The sequence below is a fragment of the Gymnoscopelus microlampas genome (genome assembly GCF_963454915.1).
Source record: "Gymnoscopelus microlampas genome assembly, chromosome: 19".
NCBI classification, from domain to species: domain Eukaryota; kingdom Metazoa; phylum Chordata; class Actinopteri; order Myctophiformes; family Myctophidae; genus Gymnoscopelus; species Gymnoscopelus microlampas.
Window position 1 is genome coordinate 45,851,422 of NC_139956.1, and position 27,619 is coordinate 45,879,040.

Sequence of the window (27,619 nt, forward strand, 5' to 3'; positions counted from 1 at the left end):
ACAAACAATCTACTTTGTGTCTCCTACCGGATACATTAGCCGGTAGGAGACGGGAATCAAATTATTGGAGAATGCCACAAAAACAAAAATAAATCCATGGATTCAAGGCTTCATGGAGTGTGCAATTGATGGAAAATAAGTCATTTTTTGGGTGAACTACTCCTTTAACAAAGCACTCAGGTGGCTCATTATGATGATGCCCAGAATCCATATTCTTGGGGGGGGGGGGAGAGATTAGCCACAAATAGCAGATCTACAAGCTCACGTGTTGGGCTAGAACGGCTGTTTGTGTTGAAGCGATTGGGTGTAGTAGATGGGGGAAAAGTGGTCCAAGTAGCCACCTCAGGTCCAGTTAAAGGAGAATTCCTGTCATTTTAAGTGTTATGTTTGATGTGTGTCAAATCACTTACCAACGTAGGAATGAAAATCGCGTAACTCCACAGAGCCCCCTATCGACCCCCACCGTTGTCATTATAGGAGGATATAGGATAGCCCAAATTCGCCTATTTTAACCAATGCAAAGTCTGTTTTTTTGCTTCTAGTACTCATTGTTGAGTCCCATGATAATGTAACAGGCGCTAAAACTCCCGACAAGCTAACGGCTAATAACAGAACGAGCTAATGCTGGTTGCTGGTTTCTCTCCCGACCTGGCAACCTGGGGCTGCCATGCAGAGAGATAAGCAGCCCCAGCGTTAGCTCGTTTGTTATTAGCCGTTAGCTTGTCGGGAGTTTTAGCGCCTGTTACATTATCATGGGACTCAACAATGAGTACTAGAAGCAAAAAAACAGACTTTGCATTGGTTAAAATAGGCGAATTTGGGCTATCCTATATCCTCCTATAATGACAACGGTGGGGGTCGATAGGGGGCTCTGTGGAGTTACGCGATTTTCATTCCTACGTTGGTAAGTGATTTGACACACATCAAACATAACACTTAAAATGACCGGAATTCTCCTTTAACGAAGTCTTAGGCTGCACTAGCGCTCCTGCTTTCGTGTACAGAGGGGCGGGCGTATAGAGGCGCGGAGAGATTGCGCCTGATCCCATTGGTTCACCAATCTGTCCGTCAGCCCCCGCCCCGTCAACACAACATTATACGAGCGACGCCCACTGCACTCTGGTTGGTTAGGGAAATGAAACACTTCCCATACCGGGTACACCGACGCGCTGGTCCAGGCTTTTATTTTTTTAGCAAAACTAAACAATAAAAGCCTGGAGATCGAGGCGACGTCTAGAGAAAACCAACTTTGTGCGGCGCTGCGAGATTGCACATCTGCTATTTTTGAATTATTTTTTTTGAAAGTTTGAGAACTACTGATTTAGAAGGCATTCGTAGAATCAGCCTCAACCCTTAATGGGTTCAGTGGTTAGTCCAGCTGTTTTAAAGACATGAGAGGCAGAGCCGATCCAGATGTTCAAAAGACATAAGAGGCAGAGCAGATCTAGACGTTTTAACCCATTGAGGCCTGAGGTTCCGATCCTGCAAAATGTCTTCTAAAACGGTTTTCTGAAAAAACGTATGTTTCCATATCAGTGGTTCTCAAACTTTTTCATGTCAAGGACCCCCCAAAATGATATGTATTTGGCCACGGACCCCCATCTGAAAATGTTTTGTTCGAGGGACCCCCCAGAAGCAACGATTTGAGTTAAAAATATTTGCTTTAAAACAATATATATTCCAAGATTTGCACACATTTTCACGATTTTTCAAAAATAGCAGATCTACAAGCTCGTAGCGCGGCACTTGGGGCCGCGCTACAAGCTTGTATATCTGCTATTTTTGAATAGCCAAAAGTATAAAATAGCCAAAGCCAAAGTATAAAATAATGCTTTTTAGCTCAAATCAAAAAGTGACACAGATGCGTTCCAGGTCCAGAGCGGTTTTCCTGCGAAACCACCCGTTTCAGAGGGGTCTTCGCAAAGTGACGGACTGAAGCCGTTGATGCAGTCAGATTGATGTGACAATGAGCCTGGTTGTCCGGGGACTGTGTGGGATGAAAAGGAGATGACAGGGAATATGGAACTGGAACATGAGTAGGATGCTGTATAATTGCTAGCAGGAAAAAAAATCACACAATCTGTCTCCATATGAAGTGATTTATTTTTTTCTGTTCTATACTATGCTTTATTCTATAGTCTGCCTCAGGGGGTTTAGACCCAGAGGAAGACTATTCTCGTTGGTTTCCTGCAGTGGTGGAAAAAGTACGTAAATAGTAAGTAAAAGTAACAATACTGAAATATTGAAATACTCTGTTACAAGTAAAAGTCCAGAATTCTATATTGACTTGATTAAAAGCACAAAAGGATTGGCATCAAAATGTACTTAAAGTACCAAAAGTGAAAGTACTAAAATGTCTGAAAATAGCCGATCTACAAGCTCACAACGTGTCGCATCGCGACGCGTTGTGAGCTTGTAGATCGGCTATTTTCAAATAGCCTAGGTATAAAATAGGGCTGACGTGGTAAATGTATGTTTCATAATATCATAATTTATATCTGAAAAGTAACTAGTAACTAAATATTTCAAATAATTGTAGTGGAGTAAAAGTACAATATTTGCCTCTGAGATGTACTGTAGTGGAGTAGAAGTAAAAGTATTGGAAATTGGAAATACGCAAGTAAAGTACAAATACCTCAGAATTGTACTTAAGTGCAGTATACTTAAGTAAATGTACTTATTTACCTTCCACCACTGGTTTCCTGAATCTTTTTAAATACACGTTTGCATCGTGGCTAGAGTTGTGCGGCCTCCTCAGCATTATTACCCACTGTGGTCAGCCCCTCGTCAACGCAGGTGTGCACTCCATAGTGTGAATACAAGGGCCAGTGTAGCAGATCTTAAACCACCAAAATTAAAAAACAAGGTAGGAAAACGCTCATTCCAATACACAGGGGCGGAGGAGTGGAATAAAATCACACACAAAATAAAATTTGCACAGTCACCAAACAGTTTTAAAAAGACGTTGAAACATTGGCTGATGGGCAAGTTAAATTAGAGTCAGGGACCCCTGTTGGTCAGCATTGGTCTTTTGTTGTTTGTTGTATGACTGGTATTGGATGTGATAAATGTAATGTTCTATTTATTTATTTTATTGGTTATTGAAGAATGTCTATGTTGTTTGTTGCAATGATATTATTTTAGTTAAGGTAAAATGGCAAATGTGTTGATAGTTAGAAACCATGATGTAATCATTTATGTGGGACCTCAACGGAAATAAGTCCTTGGACTTTTTGTGATATCCTGATATATACTGTACTGTAATTTGTACCAGAAATTATCGAATAAAATCAAATCTCCCTCCCCTGTGTTTGCCACCTTAGTACATCTAGCATGGCTAGTTTAATACCTGGATGTCGGACATTTGGATATTTTGTCTCACAGAGTATGTATTGTATTGTGACAGTTTGTGTTCATTCATTGTCTCAAGAGGGGGACACATTCTTTGTATAAACTCCTCAGCTAGCGTCTTTTGCTCCCAATGCAAATAAGCCCGATTTGAAAACAAAGGCGACTTTCTGTGGTTGGCTACAACAGAATAGGGTGAGGTGCTGCTAATGTTGTTATGTTGATTTTTTGTTTTGTTTTTCCCCCCCAAATACGTTTGTACTTTTACTCAAGTCAATTTTGAATTCCGGACTTTTACTTGTAACAGAGTACTTCTACATTGCAGTATTGATACTTTCACTTAAGTAAAACATTTAGTGCTTTTGGTCACCGGGTGACTAATAGGTGACCAACGAAAGTTATGAGACCGTCCAGATTGACGTCATGTTGTAGTCATCACCTACCTCAAACGGACGAAGTTCGGTTGGTGGATGGTATCCATAGAGTTATAATATATCTAGAGTAAGAATATTATAGGAACCAATATGGAACCAATATGAACCAATGGAATGAATCCATGGGTCGTGACGCGTCGTGAGCATGCGTGTAAAAAAAACGGGAGACGCGCGCGCAGTATCATTTAAGTGCACTCCCAGATTTGACCACCAGGCTTGGCCGCTTCACTGTTCTACCGTAGTTCTGGGGGCTTGATGGTATCAGGTAGCCTAGCTCCCTTCACGGATCCATTTGGTTCCATTCGTATACTCTCAGATTTACCAATCATTTAGCTGGGGACCCCCTGGCACCCCGGACCCCACTTTGACAACCAAGCATCTTCAGAGCACTGCAGAACATTTACCGCACCCACCCTGGTCTGTTCTCATCTCCTTCTTTTTTTTTATTTATTATCACATGATTTTACCAGTGCCAATTGTCTATGTAATCCTGGGCACTACCTTCCCTCTGCCAACCTATAGGGAGCCCAGGGCCGAGCTCATGCCTCCTTCAATGCATGAGAGCCAACAGGCTCTATGCACAGCAGCCATATTATCACTTCCTTCACAGGTGTTACCAATGATACTAATGAAGGCTCTGTTCCATTTAGTGTAGCACAGTGGTTCTCAGATTTTTCTATTTCCACGACCCCATAACTCTGAGAGTGTACAAATACATTTGTACACTCTCAGAGTTACACACACGTAAGGGGCCATTTGGAAACCCCTTAAGGAACCATGAGGTTCCCTGGACCCACATTTTAGACCCACTGGTGTAGCAGAGTGTTTCCAGTGAGCCTCCATGCACACTATCACTCTGACTCTGTTTGACCAGAATGGAACAGAGCCTTCATTAGTATCATTGTTAACACCTGTGAATGTCTTCACAATATGGCTGCTGTGAATAGAGCTTTGACCTTCTTGTCACCTGACAGGGGAGAGTGTCCCTGGTTGGACATAGCGCGTGGAAAGAACATGTTATTCCAACCAGTTCCTTCCCCTCCATACCCTAGGGAACACGGGGAGAACATGCAAACTCCACACACTCATCTCCTTCTAAGCATCATCTTCTGAGCATATCACCCCATACTTTACATTGGCTCCCTGTTTCATTTAGAGTCGACTTTAAAATGTTGCTTCTTGTTTTTAAAGCGCTACATGGTATGGGCCCCCGAGAGTGCTTAGATCTTCTTTCGGCAGGCCTATTAGAGATTACAGTTAATACCCAGAGGAAAACTGGCGATGCTGCATTCATCAGTTATGTTGCTAATCACATTACATCAAGAGATCAGGGAGGCAAGCACAGTCAACATCTTTAAGCGCCAACTGAAAACCCACCTTTTTTAACGTAGCTTTTAACTACCATCTTTCGAGATGTATTGCTCCGCACCTAGATGTTGCTGCTGTTGTGCTGTTGTTTTAATCTGTTTTTGTGTTGTTTTCATCTGATTAGATTTTTACTGTATTGTACAGCACTTTGAGCTGCATTTCAATGTATGACAAGTAAGACGCGCGAACGCTGGAAGCGAACGCAGCTCGAAAATATTGTGTATTTACGTGTGTGTGTGTGTGTGTGTGTGTGTGTGTGTGTGTGTGTGTGTGTGTGTGTGGGTGTGTGTGTGTGTGTGTGTGTTTGTGTGTTTTGGCTGTAGCTGCACTCTGGCGCACTCTGTCGGTTGCACACAGGCAGTGCAGGCAGTGCACAGGCAGTGCACACACACAGACAGACAGAGCCACAAGCCGAGCAGAGTTTCATAGTAGGCTCCACAGGGGCGGAGGCGCGGCTTCGCCTTCCGCGTTCGCAAAAAGTGCCATATAAATAAAGCTCATTTTCTTCCTTAGCACCACCCACAATGTCCTAGTCCCTCCTCCTTCTCATGCACACACCTGTTGTGTTCTGATAATGAGGGGGAGGGTACAATTTTACTATGTCACTAAAGGGCTGTTTTTCTGTTGGCACGTTTGACCCTCAAGGTTTCAGCCTCCAGGTAGAAACACAAATAGTCAGAGAAGACATAAAACACCATAAAAACACCACCAGGGGGCTTAACAAAGTTCTATCAACCTCATAGACACATGAAAAACAGAAAAAGTGCAAAACCATGGCACCACCTCTTTAAGTAAAAGTACACTGAAACACTGAAATATTGAAATACTCTGTTACAAGTAAAAGTCCAGAATTATATATATACTTGATTAAAAGTACAAAAGTATTGGCATCAAAATGTACTTAAAGTACCAAAAGTAAAAGTACTAAACTGTTTGAAAATAGCAGATGTACAAGCTCACAACGCGTCGCGGTGCAACACGTTGTGAGCTTGTAGATCGACTATGTTCAAATAGCCTAGGTATAAAATAGGGTTGAAGTGGTTAATGTATGTTTCATAATATCATAATTTATATCTGAAGAGTAACTATTAACTAAATCTTTCAAATAATTGTTTAGATTTTTACTGTATTGTACATCACTTTGAGCTGCATTTCAACATATGAAAAGTGCCATATAAATAAAGCTCATTATCCTCATACAGAACATTTAACATTTCTCACTAGAGTGACTTCTTGCACTCGGTTGATCCGAACAGATGCTCTTCCCTGCTTCTCACCCACTGAGCGTCTGCTCCATCCACCTCCGTCTCCTCCTCTCCTCATCTCTGATCCACAACACCACACCCTCCATCTGCTGCCACTTTATCTCTAAACTTCTACTGTGGAGAAAAACAACCTCACTGCAAGCTTACATAATTCATATCATGTAGCGTATGTGTATTTATGCTGCAATCCAGAACTTATTTTAATGAGTGAAACGTCATGTTTTACCAATCTGTGTGGTAGAGTATAATGTTAAAGGGACCAACATTACTTTTCTATCAATTAGCCAACCCATGATGCGACGCATTGTGAGCTTGTAGATCGGCTATTTTCAAATGGCCAAAATGTATATTGGGCTGAAGTGATTATAATGTATGTTTTGTAATAATAATCAAAATCTACAAAGTAACTAGTAACTAAAGTTTTCAAATGATCGTAGTGGAGTAAAAGCATAATATTTGCCTCTGAGATGTGGTCGAGTAGAAGTAAAAGTACAAACAATTTGAAATACTCAAGTAAAGTAAAAAAAGTACTTCGAAATTGTACTTAAGTACAGTACTTGAGTAAATGTACTTAGTTACTTTCCACCACTGAGCGCGCCTGCTCATAACTCTATGGCCTGCTCTTTTGTTTCCGATATTGGTACTTACGGCAGACTTCCGGGTGCTTCAAACGCCACTGAGCAACCCTCATTGAAATGAATAGCTGGGGGCGGGGCAGTCCGCCCTCTAGCTATATTATAACTCTATGACTGCTTGGATCCTTCACAGGGTGCAGCGCTAAAGGGTTCGCCCAACCTCATTTGGGTATTGATTAAAAGGGTTTAGTTAATATTCAAAAAACAACACTTGGATTTAAACCATTTAATAGATTAAAAATAATAAAACCAGTACCACATCGCCTTGCATGAGGTAAATAGGATAACTAACGTTAAATGAGGTTATTATATGCATTGATTTATCATTGGGTTGTTCATAGTTAATGCTTATTGAAAATGGGTGTGGCCTCATGATGAAAGTGTTAGGGCGGATTCACACTATGGTCCCGGGTGCGCACCCTGGACCACTTGGCTGATGTTGTGATAGTGTGAACGTGGTGTATCGTTCCCCGAAACGGATCACCGTACCGTACCCGAGACCACGTCCGGAGGTAGTCTCGGAACCGGATCATGCGTATTCGGGTACGGAACGATGCCATGTGAAGCCATCCGTACCAACAGGAGGAAGTGAACTGCTAATCATATATCATTTATATATTTTTATAATGACACATTATTTTAGCTGGGTTATACCTTCTCATAGTTCTACTTGAATGTTGACAAGAAATAATAATCCCGCTAGTGTTTGAGTACCGCGAGTCGTGAAAAAACAAAAAACAGAAACACATGTGTAGCAAACGCGTATATAAGGATAAATATACTAAGGATTAGTCCGTGACATCACTGCTAAAATACCAAGGATGCATCCGTGGCGCCAATATCATATTAACAGAGACGACGTTACATTTCGAGGTTTCAAAGACCAGTGCACACACTGCTTTGGTTGTGTATTGTTGATCTGTTGTTATTATAACTCAAGACAACGTCAGGAACACAGTCAAACTTTATTATTCACTCTTAACTCTGACAAGTGACTCTTCTTCTGTGAATGACATTCTCTAGCTCCCAAAGCCCCATAGTCAACAGCGCCCCCATGAGGCACATATTTACCATTACTGTTAAATGGTCTCGGTTGCGCAAGAATCTTGGCCAATGTGAATACTGGCCAGCTGGGAGAGGCCAACCGTATTCGGGAACGATTCAAATCAATCAGACCCAGTCTGAATCCGCCCTTAGTCAGCGAGATGGAGTGAGTATCTTATGACATTGGCTTAAGTGCATATCCAGGTGTGGATTTGTATTAATTCACTATACTACGAATATGACCTGGTAGACCGTAAATTACCCGCTCGACATATTTGTCTGCTATTTTTTGAATAGCCAAAATAAATCTATACATTACATATATGCATTCCCCGGTCTTAACACATTCACTTCCAGGTATTAATTAATTATTATTTTTTTTACCTTATATTGACGATCCACGGAGAGCCACGGAAGACACAATGTGTACACAGATGTAAACAAAGGCTGTCTGAGGGGAGGGGGAGGGTCTCTCGTCTATCCACCGGGAAATAAATGTTTAAACCGCGATCAGGCATTTTGTTGCTATGGGCAGTTGAATGAGGCTCGTTTTCACCAGAAAAAGAAGAAATCCGAGCTAGATGTGTTTTTCTGCAACTCATAACATAGGAGTGGACGGAAGTGATTCATTCCTAAGTTGCATTAGAGCGCCCTCTAGTGGAATTTTCATTTTTTAAATTGATTGACGGATATATCCGTCAATGGTGGTCAACGGTTAGATTTTAATTGACGGATATATCCGTCAATGGCATTGAATGTGTTAATGGATTAATATTGAAAGAGAGGGCAAGGAGAGCTTTCTATGCCATCAAAAAGTCAACACTTGTTGACATCCCAATTAGGAGGCCCTGGCTCAACATGTTCCAATCAGTGATTGAACCTATTAAGGGCAGGCGTGTGTGTGAACTGTAATCTGGGGAAGGTATTTTGTAGTATTTTGGTCAAAAGGCTCATAGACTTGTCTTAAGTGACGCACAAATTGGATTCTTACCAAATTGCAGGACATCAGACCAGGGTCTAGGTTTTTTTCGGAGGTATACGATAATCATTCCCTCCACGAAATGCGTGTGGTCGTGGGTATACTAGCCATTTCAATGGATGAAATGGTTAGTAGACTGTATACGCTTTTTCCCTAAAAAAATCTGCACTGTATACAGCGTATACACTGTAGAACACACCAAGGCATCAGACCATATTTTGACCCTCCACACCCTAATTCAGTGGTTCTCAACCTTTTCAGGTGGCGACCCCCCAAAATGATCATATCTGAACTGGGGACCACCCACCCTGGCAGGCACTTGGAATTGTAGGAGTTACAAACATGGACTTCCTTTAATGGCCAGCCCAACACATCAGCTTTATGGATTGGTCCAACTGTGTGTGACGTTTGTGCCTCTGAACCAATATAAGTGGTAGAGCACAATACACAATAGGACTCCATTCTGTTACACAAAGATTTGAAGAATCTAATTTAACCCCCTGAGGAGCTGTTGTGAGAAATGTTCTGCTGGACGCTGCATTTGAACAGAGGACCAGAGTTTGGCCGTCATGTTGTTGTTGCCGTGGGAGACAAAGTCTACTCATTTGGAGGGTGCTGTGTCATTTATGCTGGAGGAAGTTGATCCCAGTGCCAACTGGAAGAGAAAGTTATCTTGAGGTTCCATCCAATCGCTGCAACCACACAGCTGTGCTGATAGAAGATATATATATCTGGGGGGGTTGTAAATATGACACGATGGAGTGCTGCAACATTCTTTATGCATTTGATGTCGACACACACAGATGGTTCAAGCCCAAGGTTTCTTGAACTGTTCCAGGGAAGAGGATCGACCACTCAGCCTGTGTCTTGGAGAAGGTCATGTATATTCATGGAGGATACAACAATGGGTTATTATACTATAAGGACATGTACAAGTTGGACACCAGTCTGGTCTGGTCTTTAATTAACATCAGAGGCTCTCCACGACCTGCTTCATCATGTCACTCTGCAACCATGATCAGGAGACAAATGTTTGTTTTAGGGGGTGGAGACACATACGTAACCAACACATACGTAACCAGTGTGTTTGACACAGAGACCAACTGCTGGCTGAACACACCTTCTGCACAGCTTCTTCCAGTCGAATGCTGGAGTCATTCAGCCTTTACCTACAATGGAGAGCTGTACATAATTGGAGGCAGAAGCACCCACACTGATCTGTGGCAATTCAGTCCAGATACCTTCTCCTGGAAGAAGGTTGAGCCAAAGGGAACAAGTCCATCTCTGTATAGGATGTGCTGTTGCATTGTGGGAGATCGTGTCATCCTCTTTGGAGGAGAAAATGACCTTTACATGTTAGACTTAAGTCCTAGTCTCAAGACGTTATGCAAACTAGCAGTTATTCAGTTTCGTCTGGAGCAGTCAGAACTCACACACAACATCAGGTGGGAACTGGCAGCCATGACGACCAACAACAAATAAATGCAAAATAAAATAAGACGGGGTCCAATGAGGGCATGGCCTCCTGTGGATCTCAGATTTCTTGTGACCAATCTGTGACGTCGGTCAACTATGATCTATCTATGACGTAATGACTCCATATTTGGGCATGGTTTCAGCCCGATCCGACTGCCATTGACTTCCATTATGAAATTAAAGTTGAATAACATTTTTAAAAAGGAAAAAGGGTAACATTTCAATCTCATCCAAGTTCCATGTAAACAGGAATGTTGGAAAGGGTTTTCAACTGCTGGTTGTTGGTGTTTGGGGGGGGGGGGGGGGGGGGGGGGGGATGCAGTATTTTTTTTTAGAGCGGTCTATTATTTTAAATAGTCGTTATGCCAATTATTTCCCCCCCGACACATTTGTGTGTTCTTACTTCCCCTCCCATTTCCCCTCCCTCGAACACGGGCCAGCTGTGTTTGGTAAACGCTGGACAAGCCGGATGGTGGTCTATGGAGGTATTGCGTGTGGCCCCTAACCATGCATTCAGTAATGTTGCCCCCCCCCCCCCCCATTAATCCTCTATAAAAGAACAAAACTACTGTCATTCTTTTCGTCCATTCAGTGTGTTGACCAGTTGATCTGAACTTGCAAATGAGCATTGACCATTGGCATATTAAGAGAGTGGCAAAGCACATTTTATTCATGTATTTATTTTGTCCAAAATGTAAGTTGTTTATTAGCATTTCTGTGAAGTCGCTCAATTAAGACTTCTGTGGGTGGAGCCATGGGGAGAGACCGAGCCCCCAGGACCGGGAGGTCCTCCTAGTGGCCGACTCTGGTACAGCACGTTTAATCCAGTTTGGACTCAAGCAGGCGTGACTCGACCAATGGGCTTGAGGTAGATCAGTGGTAGATCAGTGGTAGATCAGTGGTTCCCAAAGTTTTTAGCTCAAGACCCAAAAGGGAAATTTAATATCTATACCGGGACCTTGTGAAAATGACTGATCTACAAACTCACAATGTATGACATTTTGAGTTTACGGCGGAATTAAAGATTATCATTATCAGTGGTCCTTTGAGGAGGCTGGTGCATCAATTAAAAACGTACTTGAAGCTTAACTCATTCACTGCCAAGGACGACTTTAACATTTTTTTTCTCCAAAAGGCCCAGACTCCCAAGGACGACTTTGACGTCTTTTGGTGTTTTAAGTGTTTTTCCACTAGATGGCGCTGTTCGCTAACACATGAGTGACCATTTCATGCTCAGACACTCAGATCCAGGACATCACGTGATCCCAAGATTTCCTCTTCCATTCACTTCCTGGTTTGCGTATTTGGGGAAACGGCTGTATATTGCTTTCCTTTTTTTTCCCTAAAAACACAAAAAGTCGTCCTTGGCAGTCTGGGCCTTTGGAAAAAAGTCGTCAAAGTCGTCCACTTGGTAGTGAATGAGTTAATGCAGCACCCTCCTCCTAATAGTTAGGATAGTAAATAATATCACCCACTGCTCCTAATAGTTGGGATGGGTAAATATGTTAATAGCTAGTTATAGTTAGGATGGGAAAATGCAGAAAACTAATTTCATGTAATTACAAATGACAAAAATACAACAACTAAACCTAGTTGTTCTACTCGCTATGGCTTAATGAGTAAACAACAGCTTTCTCTGTGTGAAAACAAGCCAAATCACCAGCCAAAAGCTTTTTCTCAAATGGCTGTAGCACAGTTAGTTATACCTACCTCTTTCCCATTTCTAGTTTTTCATTAAAAGCTATGAATAATATTGGACCGGCATCAGAGACCACCCACAGTGATCCCAGCACAAATCCATTTCTCACAACGCTTCATGCGGAGATTGATATTGGCTGTTCTCGAGGAAACCCCCATCTTTTTGGGTGTGCTTCCAATATTCACTGTTACAGCCATAGTAAGTGTGTGTCGTCTTTGTGTGCGTGCGTGTGTGTTAGTCAGTGGTGTAAAGTAACTAAGTACATTTACTCAAGTACTGTACTTAACTCATTCACAGCCTGAATTATTTCTGGCCGCGTTTGCCCACTGCCAAGATTTTTCATTGAAAAAAAAAAGTACTCAGGAGCCGAGATACAGAATTTTTAAGTTTAAAGTTAACAAGGAAGTGGATGGGAGTCTAGATCTTCGAAAAATCATATCTCCTTGGTCTTTGGGTCAAATAAAAATAAATAAAAATAAAAATAAAAAACAAAAACAAAAGAAAAAAATTAAAAAGTCGTTTTAGTCGTTCTAGGCAGGCATGGCTTATGGGACAGAAGTCGTTTTAGTCGTTCTAGGCAGGGAATGAGTACAGTTTTGAGGTATTTTTACTTTACTTGAGTATTTCCAATTTTCAGTACTTTTACTTCTACTCCACTACATCTCAGAGGCAAATATTGTACTTTTACTCCGCTACAATTATTTGAAAACTTGAGTTACTAGTTACTTTGTAGATTTACAAAACAAACATTAACCACTTCACCCCTATATATATTTTGTCCATTTGAAAATAGCCGATCTACAAGCTCACAATGCGTCGCGATGCGACGCATTGTGAGCTTATAGATCTGCTATTTTCAAACGTTCTTTGTTTTTTTTAACTTGTGAAATGGGACATTCTGTTTGGTACATTTTTATGTCAATATTTGTGTACTTTTAATCAAGTACATTTTGAATTCCATACTTATACTTGTAATGGAGTATTTCTAACATGGCAGTATTGATACTTTTACTTAAAGGTAGGGTAAGTGATTTGCTTTGGTTAAAATAAGTGTTAAATAGCTCTATATTCTGATAGTACTCATTGCTATAGAGTGTTTGTTCAGTATTAGGAGTCTCCTTGTCTCTCCACCTCTTTATTAAACAGAAAATGCATTTTCGTTTCAGTTTCAGTTTCATTTCCAATTTTATCCAACCAGGACAGAGAACTCAATCAGGATACAGATTAAACAAGTGAAATTGGAAGTGATGACACTAAGAAATGAGCAGACAAAATTAGAACTGGAACACTATACACATTAAGCTAAAAAATAGGTACTTTCTCCTGATTGGCTGAGATTTTGACACCTACCGAAAAATGTATTTTCTGTTTATTAAAGAGCTGGAGAGACGGGGAGACTCCTGTTACTGAAAAAACACTCTATAGCAATGATTACTATCAGAATATACTATTTTAACCTTTTAACAAAATACTTTTTGTTTTAACCAAAAAATATCACTTACCCTACCTTTAAGTACAACATTTGAGTACTTTTTTCCACCACTGGTGTTAGTATGCGTGTGCTGTTCTTGAGGAAATAGGCCATCCTTTGGTGTTTGTTTTCAATATGCACTTTCACAGCTAGAGTGTGTGTGTGTGTGTGTGTGTGTGTGTGTGTGTGTGTGTGTGTGTGTGTGTGTGTGTGTGTGTGTGTGTGTGTGTGTGCGTGTGCGTGCATGTGCGCATGTGTGTGCGCGCGCGTGCTCATGTGATAGAGCAATCGCTCAGCCCTGTGGCATGGGCATGTTGTTTTCCTCTCTCTCTCACACTGGGCACAGATGTATCTGCAGCCCGTATGCATTATTGCCGACGAGGCCCATTGGTCATAGATCAGTGTGGGAGCTGCAGGGTAGAGAGAGGGCATGGCCGTCTCCCCTGACAGCATCAAAGACACTCAGCCCCTCTCTCAGCCTCCATCAGCCCCTCTGGCATTTCTGGAACAACTGTCCACATGAACCGCTGGCAAGCCTTGGCCGCTCCATGAATGATGCATGTACGAATGGGAATGAGTGGCATCGACGAGTGTCACGATGCACTGCCTGTGTTTATTTAATCACACGAACCATATCGACAAGTTTCCTAAGGCGTTGGTGGGCATCACTTCCTGTCGATTTGATCCAATGAAATCCAATGAAATCGACAGGAAGTGATGCCCACAACGCCCTAGGAAACTTGTGGATAGGGCATAGCAGTGGCGAACATTTTGTGGTGCCACAGATAGAAAATCCTTACTTTTTTTCCCATAGAGATGGCCTGGAACCAAGCCATCCAGGCTCCTGGTGAATCATGACCATAAAACATTTGATTCTGTGTCAAAAACATATTTGAGTATTTAATTATAATGTATACTATATTTAATAAATGCTGCTTTTTTGCGGTTTTCAAATACGTTTTGACACAAAATATAAATCAAATCATTACCAAAGTCTTATGGTAAGGATTCACCAAGAGCCTGGATGGCTTGGTTCTAGGCTTACAATAATTCATATCAATATTTTCGGAGATCTCTATGGGAAAAATGGGTTTTCTATCCACAAAATGGCCGCCACTGCTATGCCCCTGCTTCGGGTGAACATTCGGCGGAAATAGCAGATCTACAAGCTCACACGCCACATTGCGACACGTTGTGAGCTTGTAGATTGGCTATTTTTTGGCAAATATATTTTGTGTAGAGGGGAAAAAAGCGGAAGGCCCTGCTATACACCCCAGGGCGACTCCAGCCAACTAAGTAGTGTACATTGGGTTTAAGTGGTTAATATAATTCACCTCGTAAGAGCAGCTCAGTGGCCATCTTGTCAGAGTGCCCGTCCTGAGATTGGGAGGTCGGAGGATTGACATTTCCCGGCCGAGTCATACCAAAGACTATAAAAAATGGTACCCAATTAATCCAGCTCTCCATTTCATCTTTGGCCACCGGCCGTGTGTTTTTCTCCATCCCAGGCGGCAGCAGCTGGTTACTGGTCAGGTTGTCTGTGCTAGCATGACCTCCCCGCTCGGTAATGTTACATCGCGATCCGTAAATTGAACAGTTTGTTGACTCATATGCCGATTTGGGGGGGCTTACTGTGTTTGCTGGCACGAAGGCTACAACGGATAGCATTTACACAGTCGGTGACCCCTCCAGCGCCAATTTACCAGTGTTCATTTTAACTCTGAGAGGGTACAAATGGAACAAAATGGACCTGTGGTCTGTGTATTTGTACCCTCTCGCTCTCGGAGTTAGTAACAAAAGCTATTGTATTGTAACTATTATCGTTTATGAACAGCTAAATCAGTTCTGTGTGCCTCTGCAAGGGTTTTTTGTGTTTAGCCTATATACTTTATTGCAGGTTCGTACATTACATGTTATCGATTTCAAAAAAATAGAAAAAAAAATAGATACACAAACAGAACTTAATAATACCAAAAAAGGAGGGAAAAAAGGGTACATAAAGAAAGTAAAGATAAGAGGGGATAGGGATAGCTTTCCTGTAGTTCTCCCAAATCTACTTTTACACTTCATGCCCTCTGCAAGGGCTTGTGTGTGTGTTTCCTGTGTTGCTGCTGGTTCTCGGTCGGTTGGACTGTGAGTCAAGAGGCCATCTTTGACGTCCTCTTCAACAAAAAAAAAGGTGCGGCCCCAACGGCACCTTCCCGCGACCCATAGTTTGAGAAACGCTGTTCTACACCATAGGAGCATAAGGAATATTACTGATGAACCATCATTGTTGTCACACTATCAGTAAACAGAAAATGAGACCTACATTAAACAAGCACGTAATAACTGGAAGAGCTGTCGTGCTTTGTTTGCGACAGCTGCGTGTTTATGTATTTACGTGTATTTATGTTTCCATCTGTCAGTGTGTGGGTTTTTGAGTTTTTGAGAGAGAGAGAGAGAGAGAGAGAGAGAGAGAGAGAGAGAGAGAGAGAGAGAGAGAGAGAGAGAGAGAGAGAGAGAGAGAGAGAGAGAGAGAGAGAGAGAGAGAGAGAGAGAGAGAGAGAGAGAGAGAGAGAGAGAGAGAGAGAGAGAGAGAGAGAGAGAGAATCACACACATCCTGTATGAATCCTCTTGAATAAGGAGCCTCTGAAACGGCAAAGATGCTATAGGTTCATTGCTTACCTGGTATCCTATAGTTTCAAAGTACAGATTGTTATTCCGAGAGTATATTGTTCCCCCTTCAACAGGGGGTCCGGGACCCCTAGGGGGTCCTCAGAGTTACTACAGGGGGGCCGCCAAATCTATGTGTGATAGGATACTCTTTTTTACATTAACCACTTGAACCCTAGCATTAATTTTCTGTGGAGAACCTTAGTCGAAAAAAAGCCGATCTACAAGCAAAAAAAAAAAGAAAATACACATTAACATGAATCCAACATACACTGATGACAATATGTAGTGGGGGTCCCTGCTTCGTCTCTCTCTCTCAGCTAAGGGGTCCTTGGCCTGAAAAACGTCGAAGCCCCAGGTTTAGACTGATGATAGGTTCTTGGTTTGCCTGGGATCCTACAGTAGCTTCTTGAGGCACTACACCGTCCTTCTGCATTCTATCTAATGTAATTACCTTGTGGGTGGGAGTGAGGGTGATTATCTTCATTAAAACCAGCTCATCAATATTACAACGGTTACGGGTCACAAGCAGGTTAGTTACAGTGTAATTACACTGGCTGCGTTTCAGGAATAGCGAAACGTGTTTATCGTTACACACCTCTTAACCACTTAAACCCTACATCATTGACCGGGGTCCCCCAGGAGTGCATACTAGGTCCCCTCCTTTTTTTTTACCCTCTTTACAAAATCCCTGCCCCGAATGTCTGCCCCAGAGACGTCATGAAAAAACCTGACCCGCGCATCACTACAAGGCTTGGTTGAATGCTTGAATGCTTGATTCTGATTGGTCAATCACTGAATTCAGCTGTGTGTTATTTCTGGATAATGACCGATGAGCTCAATAACAGACCGCTGTCTAATCAAATGCTCAGAGCACCTGCTGCGCTGCTTGATTGTGTGCCTTATCCAACATGACAGCCATGTAAACAAACACACAATGTTATGTACAGCTAAACATTGCTCTCAAGAATGTTTTTGAAAACATTTGAAGCGCGAAATACTTCCCGTTGTTTTCCGAGGCGACGCATTGCACTGGACGCACCTGGCATAAATGAATGGACTGCTTTCATTACCGTAAATAATTAAATCCTTCGTTTTGTTTGGTTCAATGTATTAATTCATTTATTAAGTAGCCGTGTAATAAGCGGGATTGTTGCAGGATGATTAGACTTCTCCGCTGCATACCAGAGCTGAACCTCTGCCCCAAATCATTCAGATCCGCCTGTTGCAGCGCCACCAGGAGGCCGATTTTTGCAAAACTCATTTTTTGATATTACTCCTACAGATTTTGTCCAAACATCACGTCTAATCACCCTATCGGGCAGTGGTGGAAAGTAACTAAGTACATTTACTTAAGTACTGTACTTAAGTAATTGTTTTTGGTATTTGTACTTTACCTGAGTATTTCCAATGTCCAATACTTTTACTTCTACTCCACTACATCTCAAATCAAAAATATTGTACTTTTACTCCACTACAAGTATTTGAAAACTTTAGTTACTAGTTACTTTTCAAATATAAATTATGATATTATGAAAGATCCATTAACCACTTTAGCCCTATTGTATTATTATTTGAAACTAGCCGATCTACAAGCTTGTAGATCTGCTATTTTCAAACATCTTAGTACTTTTACTTTTGGTACTTTTTGGCAACAGTCATATTTTATAAAGAAAGGAGTTTAAATAATTCGTTTTTCTGTTATTTTTTATTTTTTTCACCTCTAAATCCTCATTGGGTCCTATTGTTTAGTCTTACAATGCCATTGGCCAGGATATTTGCATATAAATACCCCCCACAGAGCCAGGAATCATCACAACTTGAAAAAGCTCCGGGTCTTAGAGGGTTAAGTACATTTTAATGCCAATACTTTTTTTTTTTTGTTATCAATTGTTTTTATTATATCGAAATACAATCATGTTTTTAAATGAATACATTTTTCAACAACAAAAACAAGATACAAACAACTTAAACAGAAACAATAATAATAAAAATAAAAATAAACCCACCCACCCCTCCCCGGACCAACAATGTCTCAAAATGTAAGGATCAAACACCATGTCTATACCTGTGCAAGGTTATAACACTGTTATACTAATGCCAATACTTTTGTACTTTTACGCAAGCCGATTTGATTGAATTCTGGACTTTTACTTGTAACAGAGTATTTCTATATTGCAGTATTGGTACTTTTACTTAAGTAAAGAATTTGAGTACTTTTTCCGGCACTGCTATCAGGGTTTATTTCTCAACAATGACCGGCTCACCGTCAATTATCCCTTGCATATAGTACAGTATCAACAGTATGCCATGTCTCTGTGTGTCTTCAGGTTCCCGGGGTGAGTCGTCGCAGCATGTCATTGGTCAGTCTGGAACGTTACCTCACTTCCTGTTGGAGCCGAACGATGCTTACATCATCAAGAGCAACCCCATCCGGCTGCGCTGTCAGGCCCGCCCCGCCCTCCAGATCTTCTTCAAGTGCAACGGAGAATGGGTTCATCAGAAACACCACACGACCCAGGAGTACTCTGACACAACCACAGGTACAACACATGCACGCGCGCATACACGCGCGCGCACTCTCACTCGACTCCAGCTAAGCTGTGAAATAAATGTGTGACGCTGCTGCTGCCGGAAAAAAGCTCTCGCTCCTGCTGGAGTAAAGCACACTATCTCTTTTATACACATGGATGGACAATTGGACGTTATATTTATAAAGCATCACATTTTAACATGTTAGGGTACATAAGCAGGCAGGTGGCTTTATCTCAGCTCTGACACACACACACACACACACACACACACACACACACATAAACACACATACACACACACACACACGCACACACACGCACACACGCACGCACGCACACACGCACACACGCACGCGCGCACACGCACACACGCACACACACGCACACGCACACACCCGCCCTAAGAGCACACCGACCAGGGGACAGGGACAACATCCACTGATTAAGACGGAAACAGAAAGAGTTGCTATGTGTGTATAATGTGTGTGTGTGTGCGTGCATGCGTTTGTGCATGCGTTTGTGCGTGCGTGCGTGCGTGCGTGCGTGCGTGCGTGCGTGCGTGCGTGCGTGCGTGCGTGCGTAAGTGTGTTTGTGCGTGCATACGTGTGTTTGTGCGTGCATACGTGTGTTTGTGCGTGCATAAGTGTGTTTGTGCGTGCATAAGTGTGTTTGTGCGTGCATAAGTGTGTTTGTGCGTGCGCGCGTACGTGTGTGTAAATTGACACCCAAATGTCACCTCATCTTTTCCTGTCTCTTCTGTTGGAGCTAAAAAGATTGAGTTCACCTGTTTGATGTTTTAAAAATGGATGCTTATTAATGAACACATGTTCCCATGGAGTCACTTTAATTATTCAGATGATTGAGGCCATGTGTGGGGTTAGGAGGTAGGGTTACGGTTAGGAGCTAATAGTCAGGAATCAGGGTTAGTGTTAGTGTTAGGTGTTAGTTGGAAACTGGATCATTCAGTTTTGGATTTTCACTTTAACTCATTAAAACCGGGAAAGCATCGGTGTAATTTTTGATTTTAGCTATATCGTCTCTGTTGGGTGGAAACTTATTATGTCCAAAACTGTTTCTTTTCAGGATTCAAATTCAAAAGTAGCAGATCTACAAACTGAAAACGTGCCACTTCGCGGCAAGCTTGTAGATCTGTTTTTTGTGACGCTGTAGTATGATCAAGGCATTCATTTACGAAGAAACACAATCATTTAAAATATGAGAGGTTTCAGCCCAACAGCAACGATATATTGTATAGCATCATCTTTGGGTTAAAATACAGAGCCATAGAAGTTATTGTTAGTGTACCGCACCGCTGTGCTTCCATCTAAACATGGAAAAGGAAGTCATTGAGGTCAGTGTGTAGTAGGGGTGGGACGATATATCGATATCGCGATATATCGCGATACTTTCTCCCACGATAAATAATCGATATACTGCCGGAAAAAAACGATATTAAAAAGAAAAAAAATATATATATATACATATATATATATATATATCTTCTTCTTTTTTTTTTTTTTTGATACGTTGCTTTTCCGACTCTGTATTTGTGTAATGACGATTTTGAACTGTTTGGTGCTATTTTATGTGTTCATGAATTGAATACAAGGACTATCGTGATATATCGTTGGTGATGTCACCAATGATATCGTGATGTCGCAATATATCGAATATCGTGATATTATTGTTATCGCCACAGATATTGTATCGTGAGATACCCATATCCCTAGTGTATAGTGTGATATGTTTGTTCCATAACATGAAGTGTGGGTTATGGTTTCCATGACCGTAAACATCAGTAGGGTCACTCCAGCAAAGTAGGCAGCTGTGACCACGATATGACCTATCTATACTTATAACATCTATATGCACACATCTGACAGGTGTGCAAAGATGTCAAACAAAGCAGATGATTGCTGTAACATTCAATTATATTCTGAATGAAGGTGTTCGGGTGGGTGGGGGGGGGGGGGGTACTTACCCCTTACGTAGCTAGTTTTTAAACGCTATTTTGTAGCCTTATGCACAGGTCAGCATCTGATGCCATTTTATTTTTCCCGAAACTCATGTAGGCCTATATACATGCTACTATATACTTTATACCAAGGGTCTTCAACATGGGGTCCGGGACCACTAGGGTGTCTTCAGAGTTACTACAGGGCCGGGTCCGCCAAATCGTTTCATATTTTTTTTGTAGGAAATGAAAAAAAAGAGGGATATATATTTATATTTTTATAACCCATACAAATAGGTCTGTGACCCACAAATGGGTCCCGACCCAGTGTTTGGGAAACAGTGCTCTAAAGCATAAAACACCCTTCTGTCTAACCTTGGGCACATACCTGCTGCATATGCTATGTGGATATAATGTTATGTACTGTACATGTCTTTTATTTTATTTTTCTTTGACATGTTTCTTTTTCTTTAGTTTTTCTCCTTGCTCTCCCTCTCTCGGCCTCCGTCCCCTTTGAACAAAAACACACTTCACCAGTGGTGAAAAAGTACTCGCATGTTTTACTTAAATAAAAGTGTCAATTCCACAATGTAGAAATACTCTGTTACAAGTTAAAGTCCGCTATTCAAAATTGACTTTTAAAAGTACGAAAGTATTAGCATCAAAATGTACTTAACACCTGTAAAACTGTGATGTGACAATAAGGCTGAATCTGGATCTTATCGAACCCCTAACTGCTCCCCCTGTGCGCTCATCTGAGCCATCTGAGCAGCCATATATAGGCTGGGTGAATGCAGAAAAGCAACCCCTCCCCCATGGACCAGTAAACAATCCCTTTCTCCATTCGCCCCTCAGCGACAAATCAATTTCATCGCCTAAGGAACCAACCAAAAGTTTTAGCGAATGCTACTGCGTCTGCATTAAAGCGATGATTATCGTTTAACCCATTAAGACCGGGAACGCATCTGTGTTTTTAGTTGTCTTTGGGCTATTCTTTTTTTTTTTCAAATCGGGAAAATTTGTGCAAATCTTTGAATATATATATATTTTTTCTTTTGAGGTGAACATTTTTTAACTCAAATCTTTGCTTCTGGGGGATTCAACAGCTTTTTAAAAAAAAAAACGTATGTTGCTATAATATCAGCGGTTCTCAAACGTTTTTCATGTCAAGGACCCCCAAAATGATATGTATTTGGCCACGGACCCCAATTTCAAAATATTTCGTTCCAAGGACCACCCCACCCCCCCAGAAGCATTTTGCCCCAAAAAAATGCTTTAAAAAAAAAATATATATATATGCAATGATTTGCATGCAAATTGCAGATAGAAGCTCGTATATCTGCTATTTTTGAATAGCCGAAAGAAATCTTAAAATGACACACAGATGCGTTCCCGGTCTTAATGGATTAATTGAATTATAGCAATCAGAGAAAGCAAGGCACAATGAAGGTCAGGGCTTTGATACAAGCTGTTTGCTGTTGTGATAGTGCTGATGCTTTACTCTTCGCAGTACTGATCATTATCTCTCCCATAGTCACCATTGTATTCTGGCCTCTAAAACTTTACAAGCTGCACTCACAATTCATTGCTTACTGCTCCCATCTGGACAGTGGTGTTAAGTAACTAAGTACCTTTACTCAAGTACTGTACTTAAGTCCAATTTTTTAGCTACTTTGACTTTACTGGAGTATTTCCAATTGTCCATACTTTTACTTCTGCTCCACTACATCTCAGAGGCAAATATTGTACTTTTACTCCACTACAATTATTTGAACACTTTAGTTACTAGTTACTTTTGTAGATATAAATGATTACATTATAAAACATACATTAACCCTATTTTAGTATACCTAGGCTGTTTGAAAATAGCAGATCTACAAGCTCACAACGTGTCGCGTTGCGACGCGTTGTGAGCTTGTAGATTGGCTATTTTCAAACATTTTAGTACTTTTACTTTTGTTCATTTAAGTACATTTTGTTACCAATACTTTAGTACTTTTATTCAGGTAAATCTTTAATTCCAGATTTTTACTTGTAACAGAGTACTTCCACATTGCAGTATTGATCATTTTAAGTAAAACGTTTGAGTACTTTTTCCACCAGTGCATCTGGATCCGTATCAGGCTTTATCTCTCTCTCTCTCTCTCTGTCCACTGGGAGAGATGGGAGAGCGGGGTAGAGCGAGCAGCACACCCCAGAGACCAAATGAAAGAGAGAGAGAGGGAGGGAGGGAGGGAGGGAGGGAAGGAGTGATGGCATAATGGCAATTGAGACAAAGAAAGAGAAAAGTATTAAAGGAAAGGGTATTTTCTGGTCTCTGGGGGAGGGGACAGCTGGGGAAAGCTTTTTACAGCTTTGCTCCGTTGATGGCTGCTCAGATGGCTTTTTGATGAGTGCACGGGGGGTGAGGGAGCTGTTAGAGCAGGGGTTTTCAACAGGGCGGTCCGGGACCCCTAGCGGGTCCTCAGAGTGACTACAGGGGAACTCTTTTTTTTACATTAACCACTCGAACCCTAGAATTGCTTTTATGAGGGGAACATTAGCCAAAAATAGCCGATCTACAAGCTCACAACGCCTTGCGCTGTGAGCTTGTAGATCGGCTATTTTCGGCAAAGAGGTTTGGTGTAGGGGGGAAAAGAGACAAGTTTTCTAAGTATGGAGGGTTTAAGTTGTTAAAGGTCTGAAAATACACATTAAATGAGTAGTTCACCCAAAAAATGACGTATTTTCTATCAATTAAATACCACGTGAAGCATTGATTTCACTGAGATCTTTTTGTTTTTGTCGCATTCAATAATTTGATAACCGGCGGAAAGATGCTAATGTATCCGGTAAGAGACTCAAAGGAGACTCTTTGAGTCTCCTACCGGAGAGACTACCGGTCATCAAATTATTGGCTCCGGAATGTGAGAAAAACTAAAAAATCTCCATGAATTCAAGGCTTCATGGGGTGTGTAATTGATAGAAAATAAGTAATTGTTTGGGTGAACTCCTTTAATTCCAACATCATTCCAACACTGATGATAGTACTGTCAAACAAGTCTATGAAGCTATCTATGAAATCTATGAAAAGGTTTAATCTACAACACTATTTTATACAATATCCAGTGGGGGGGTCTCTGCTTCATGTCTCTCTCAGCTATAGGGTCCTTGGACTGAAAAACGTTGAAGATCCCTTTGTCAGAGGTCTCGCTCAGGGACACGTACACTGGGCAAGCTGGGGCTCGAACCGGGTAACATCCGATTGACCTGCTCTCTCTACTCGCGCAGCTATTAGCCTTGCGGTTCCAGAGTCTCGTGGCCCATACTGTAGGTCAAGAGCTTAATATGTCCTGTTTCTCCTGTGACACTAGTATGTCTAATGCATTCTCACTCCCAAGACGGCAGACGGGTGCACTTCTTGGGACGGATTCCCCAAGAAGTCAAAGTTTAACTGGAAGGGGGGGGGGGGTGGCACATGTTGACTAGGGGAGATATGAGTTACGATTCTGTCCCATTAACTCATTAAACACTACCGTAAAACCCTGCCAGCGGCTCCGAGCGTTTTCACTAACCTTTGAAAAATCATACAATATTTTTTCTTCACAACGATCCATCCACCGGTCGCTTTAAAAGACGTTACCGAGTCTCGTAGAATTGGGGGGGGGGGGCCGTCACGATAATCCGTTATTGGCAGTTGAATGTAGGTTGTTTTCCCCAAAAAGAAACAGAAAGCAGTGAAAAGGGCATTTCTCCAAATCCATTACAATGGGAGTGAATGTGGTTGGTGACAATGGTTGGTCACATTTGCCCCAAGAAGTCACGATAGGCCGTTTGGGGAGTGAGAGTGTGTTGTACAAGTACACCCGCTGGACGTGATGCTAGTGTGTCACAGGGACTTTTACCCACAAAACAACCCTGAATGCTGAGTGCCAAGCAGGGAGGCATTGTTTTTATAGTCTCTGGGATGACTCTGCCAGGGATTGAACCCTGTCCTCCCAATCTCAGGTGAATTATATCCACTCAGCTATGGATGCCATTGAATAGGCTCTATGCACTGCATCCATAGTATCACTTCCTTCACAGGTGTTACCAATGATACTAATGAAGGCTCTTTTCCATTTAGTGTAGCACAGTGGTTTCCATGACCCCCATAACTCTGAGAGTTACAGGTCCATTTGGTTCCATTTGTACACTCTCGGAGTTACACACCCGTAAGGGGCCACTTGGAACCCCCCTCAAGGAACCATGGACCCCGACTTTAGACCCACTGCAAAGTGTTTCCAGTGGGCCAACATGCACAATATCAGCACCCTGACTCTGACCAGAATGGAACAGAGCCTTCATTAGTATCATTGGCAACACCTGTGAATGTCTTCACAATATGGCTGCTGTGCATAGAGCCTATTAGGCTACACAGTAAAATATCAGTAAACTCTGTGTTCATTTAGCTTTGAGAGGATACAAATATAACAGGCCCATTTGATTACATGTGTATATTGTCTGAGTTACAAATTGATTTAATTAACATTGAGGTTTTTACGGTGTGAGTAGAGCCTCCTGTTTGGTCTGCTGGCAGACACTCGGTGGACTTGGATGAGCTATATTTTATTTTAGTGTGGCTTTGTTGTTATTTTCCAGAGACAAGTTGTACAACAACATCAATACCTGTATTATCATGGGTGCAATCAGGGTCTTTTGTTTTACGTGTGAACTTTAATATCATCCATTATGCAATAGTTCTGTGTTGAGAAATGGGGCAATTAATGTAAACCACGGCCAAATTGGAACTGATGATAACCCAGTTCTACGCTAAGTTTACGCTAAGTAACATTTTTGATGAAATTAGAGTAGGGGTGGGAAGATTTTGTTGTCTTCTTTTTTTTCCCCAGAGGGACCTACTGGCTTTCATAATGTGAGTGAAGGGCCACACACTGGACAACTGAATTAACCCATTGTCAAGGACCCGTAAAATTATGTGTATTTGTACGCCGACCCCCATCTCAAAATAGTTTGTTCCAGGGACCCCCAGATGCAAAAGAAAAAAAAAAGATTATCTGGATGTCTTTCTTTTCCCTGCATAAAATACAGTGTGCCAGTATATAACTTTAACTATAAACTCTAAACAACCCCCTGAAACTACATCAAACAGTTTGTGAAGGTGAAAGCATCACCTTTGCAGTATAGCATGAGGTTTATTATGCACAATAAATGTTGTTATTTTCATACGGAAGACAGTAGATCCATAGAAAGCTTACTGCCATGTCATAGAGAGGAGAGACGCTGTGTATTCCTGTATGCACACTTACACTACCAGTTACATTGCTATAGCTCTTTCATCTGTATTGCACGTATCTATTCCACACACACGCACGCACGCACGCACGCACGCACGCACGCACACGCACACGCACACACACACACACACACACACACACACACACACACACACACACACACACACACACACACACTCTTCCAATTGGCGACACATCATAGATGGAGCCATAAGCTCCTTCCCTCTCCGTTTAAGTTCAAAGAGTAAACAGTTCTTGTTTTGCAGAGATTTAGGCCAGATGCTATTTCCATGTTCTCACATTCATCCTCACACTGAAGGGGAAGCAGAGTGATTGATACAGCACAGACACACAGCACACTCCATGGCATACGATGACAACCTACTTTCTCTTTAACACACACTTGAGATTCTGCAATGATGATCTTCACGGCAGAGACATTATGTTTTTTTATTTTTCTGTCTTTTTTCCTTTCTTTCTCTCCCCTCCCTTTTCTCTCTCTTTCCCTATGGTCTCCCTCATTCGCACACTGGCCTTCCCTCGTTCTTCTCTGCATCACTGCATTGAATGCCACAGCAACTGAACCACTCAACCGTTTTATGGTTTGGCTATTCAAAAAAATGAACTCACAACTGCTATTTTCGTACAGTATATAATCGTTGCTGTCCGGCAGGAACCAGCTAACTCCATTTTTCCGCTTTTGCATTTTTTTCCCATAAATCAGTGCTATTGAACTCCCTTTCCGTCTGTGTGTTTGTAAAAACAAATATTGAACCAATAAAAAGCATTAAAAAGTGCTTCTGACAAAAGCAGCTAACTCCATTGGATCCACAAACTCTCTGCTAAACCAGCTAACTCCAGCAAAGGGGGGTGGAGTTAGCTGGTTTTGCTGACTCCAGGCTCCACCCCCTTTTGACCTCCAACCTCATTGTGATCTTGGAGATCCATTCAGCTGATCAATGATGAACAAAACCTCCTAACTCCACTTTTGTTTAGTTTTTTTTCATTTCCTGATAAATGAAAAATTTGGAGTTAGCTGGAGTTAGCTGGTTCCTGCCGGACAGTCCGGCAGGAACCTGTAACTCCAAAATGGAGTTGGTTTCTGCCAGACAGCAATGTATATCAGTCTCACCAGCTGTGCTCAATCAATGCCATTAACACGCAACACTGCAACAAACTTGTATGGAATTTTGCCCTTCAATAGGCATTTCGGAGACAAAGGATTTATTGAACAGTTTTGGTCCCACATGAAGTGAACAGAGCACATATTACTTTGAGTTAGCACAACACAATAGTTTGGACTTTGTTTTATGTCCAAACTATATAAATAATGATGTTCTATCTCTACGGGGGGAAAAAATAGGTTTCATATCTGTGGCACAACAAAATGGCCGCCAGTGCTATGCCCTATATTCAGCTGAGAGATTTGGCGTAGAGGGAAATAATAGCAGACCTGGTGTAGAGCCCTGAGGGACCCCGT

General features: G+C 41.7%; 1 protein-coding gene across 1 annotated transcript in view; it reads left to right on the top strand.

Annotated features, from left to right (window-relative positions):
• Positions 1 to 27,619, top strand: part of LOC311034546 (netrin receptor UNC5D-like) — a gene marked incomplete at both ends in the record, with an annotated part of 179,271 nt that overhangs the window by 26,241 nt on the left and 125,411 nt on the right. Inside the window, 2 exons of the mRNA XM_084042426.1 lie at positions 15,228 to 15,283; positions 18,706 to 18,918. Of these exons, the coding sequence (XP_083898552.1) occupies positions 15,228 to 15,283; positions 18,706 to 18,918 (269 nt within the window). The remainder of the gene's footprint in view (positions 1 to 15,227; positions 15,284 to 18,705; positions 18,919 to 27,619) is intronic.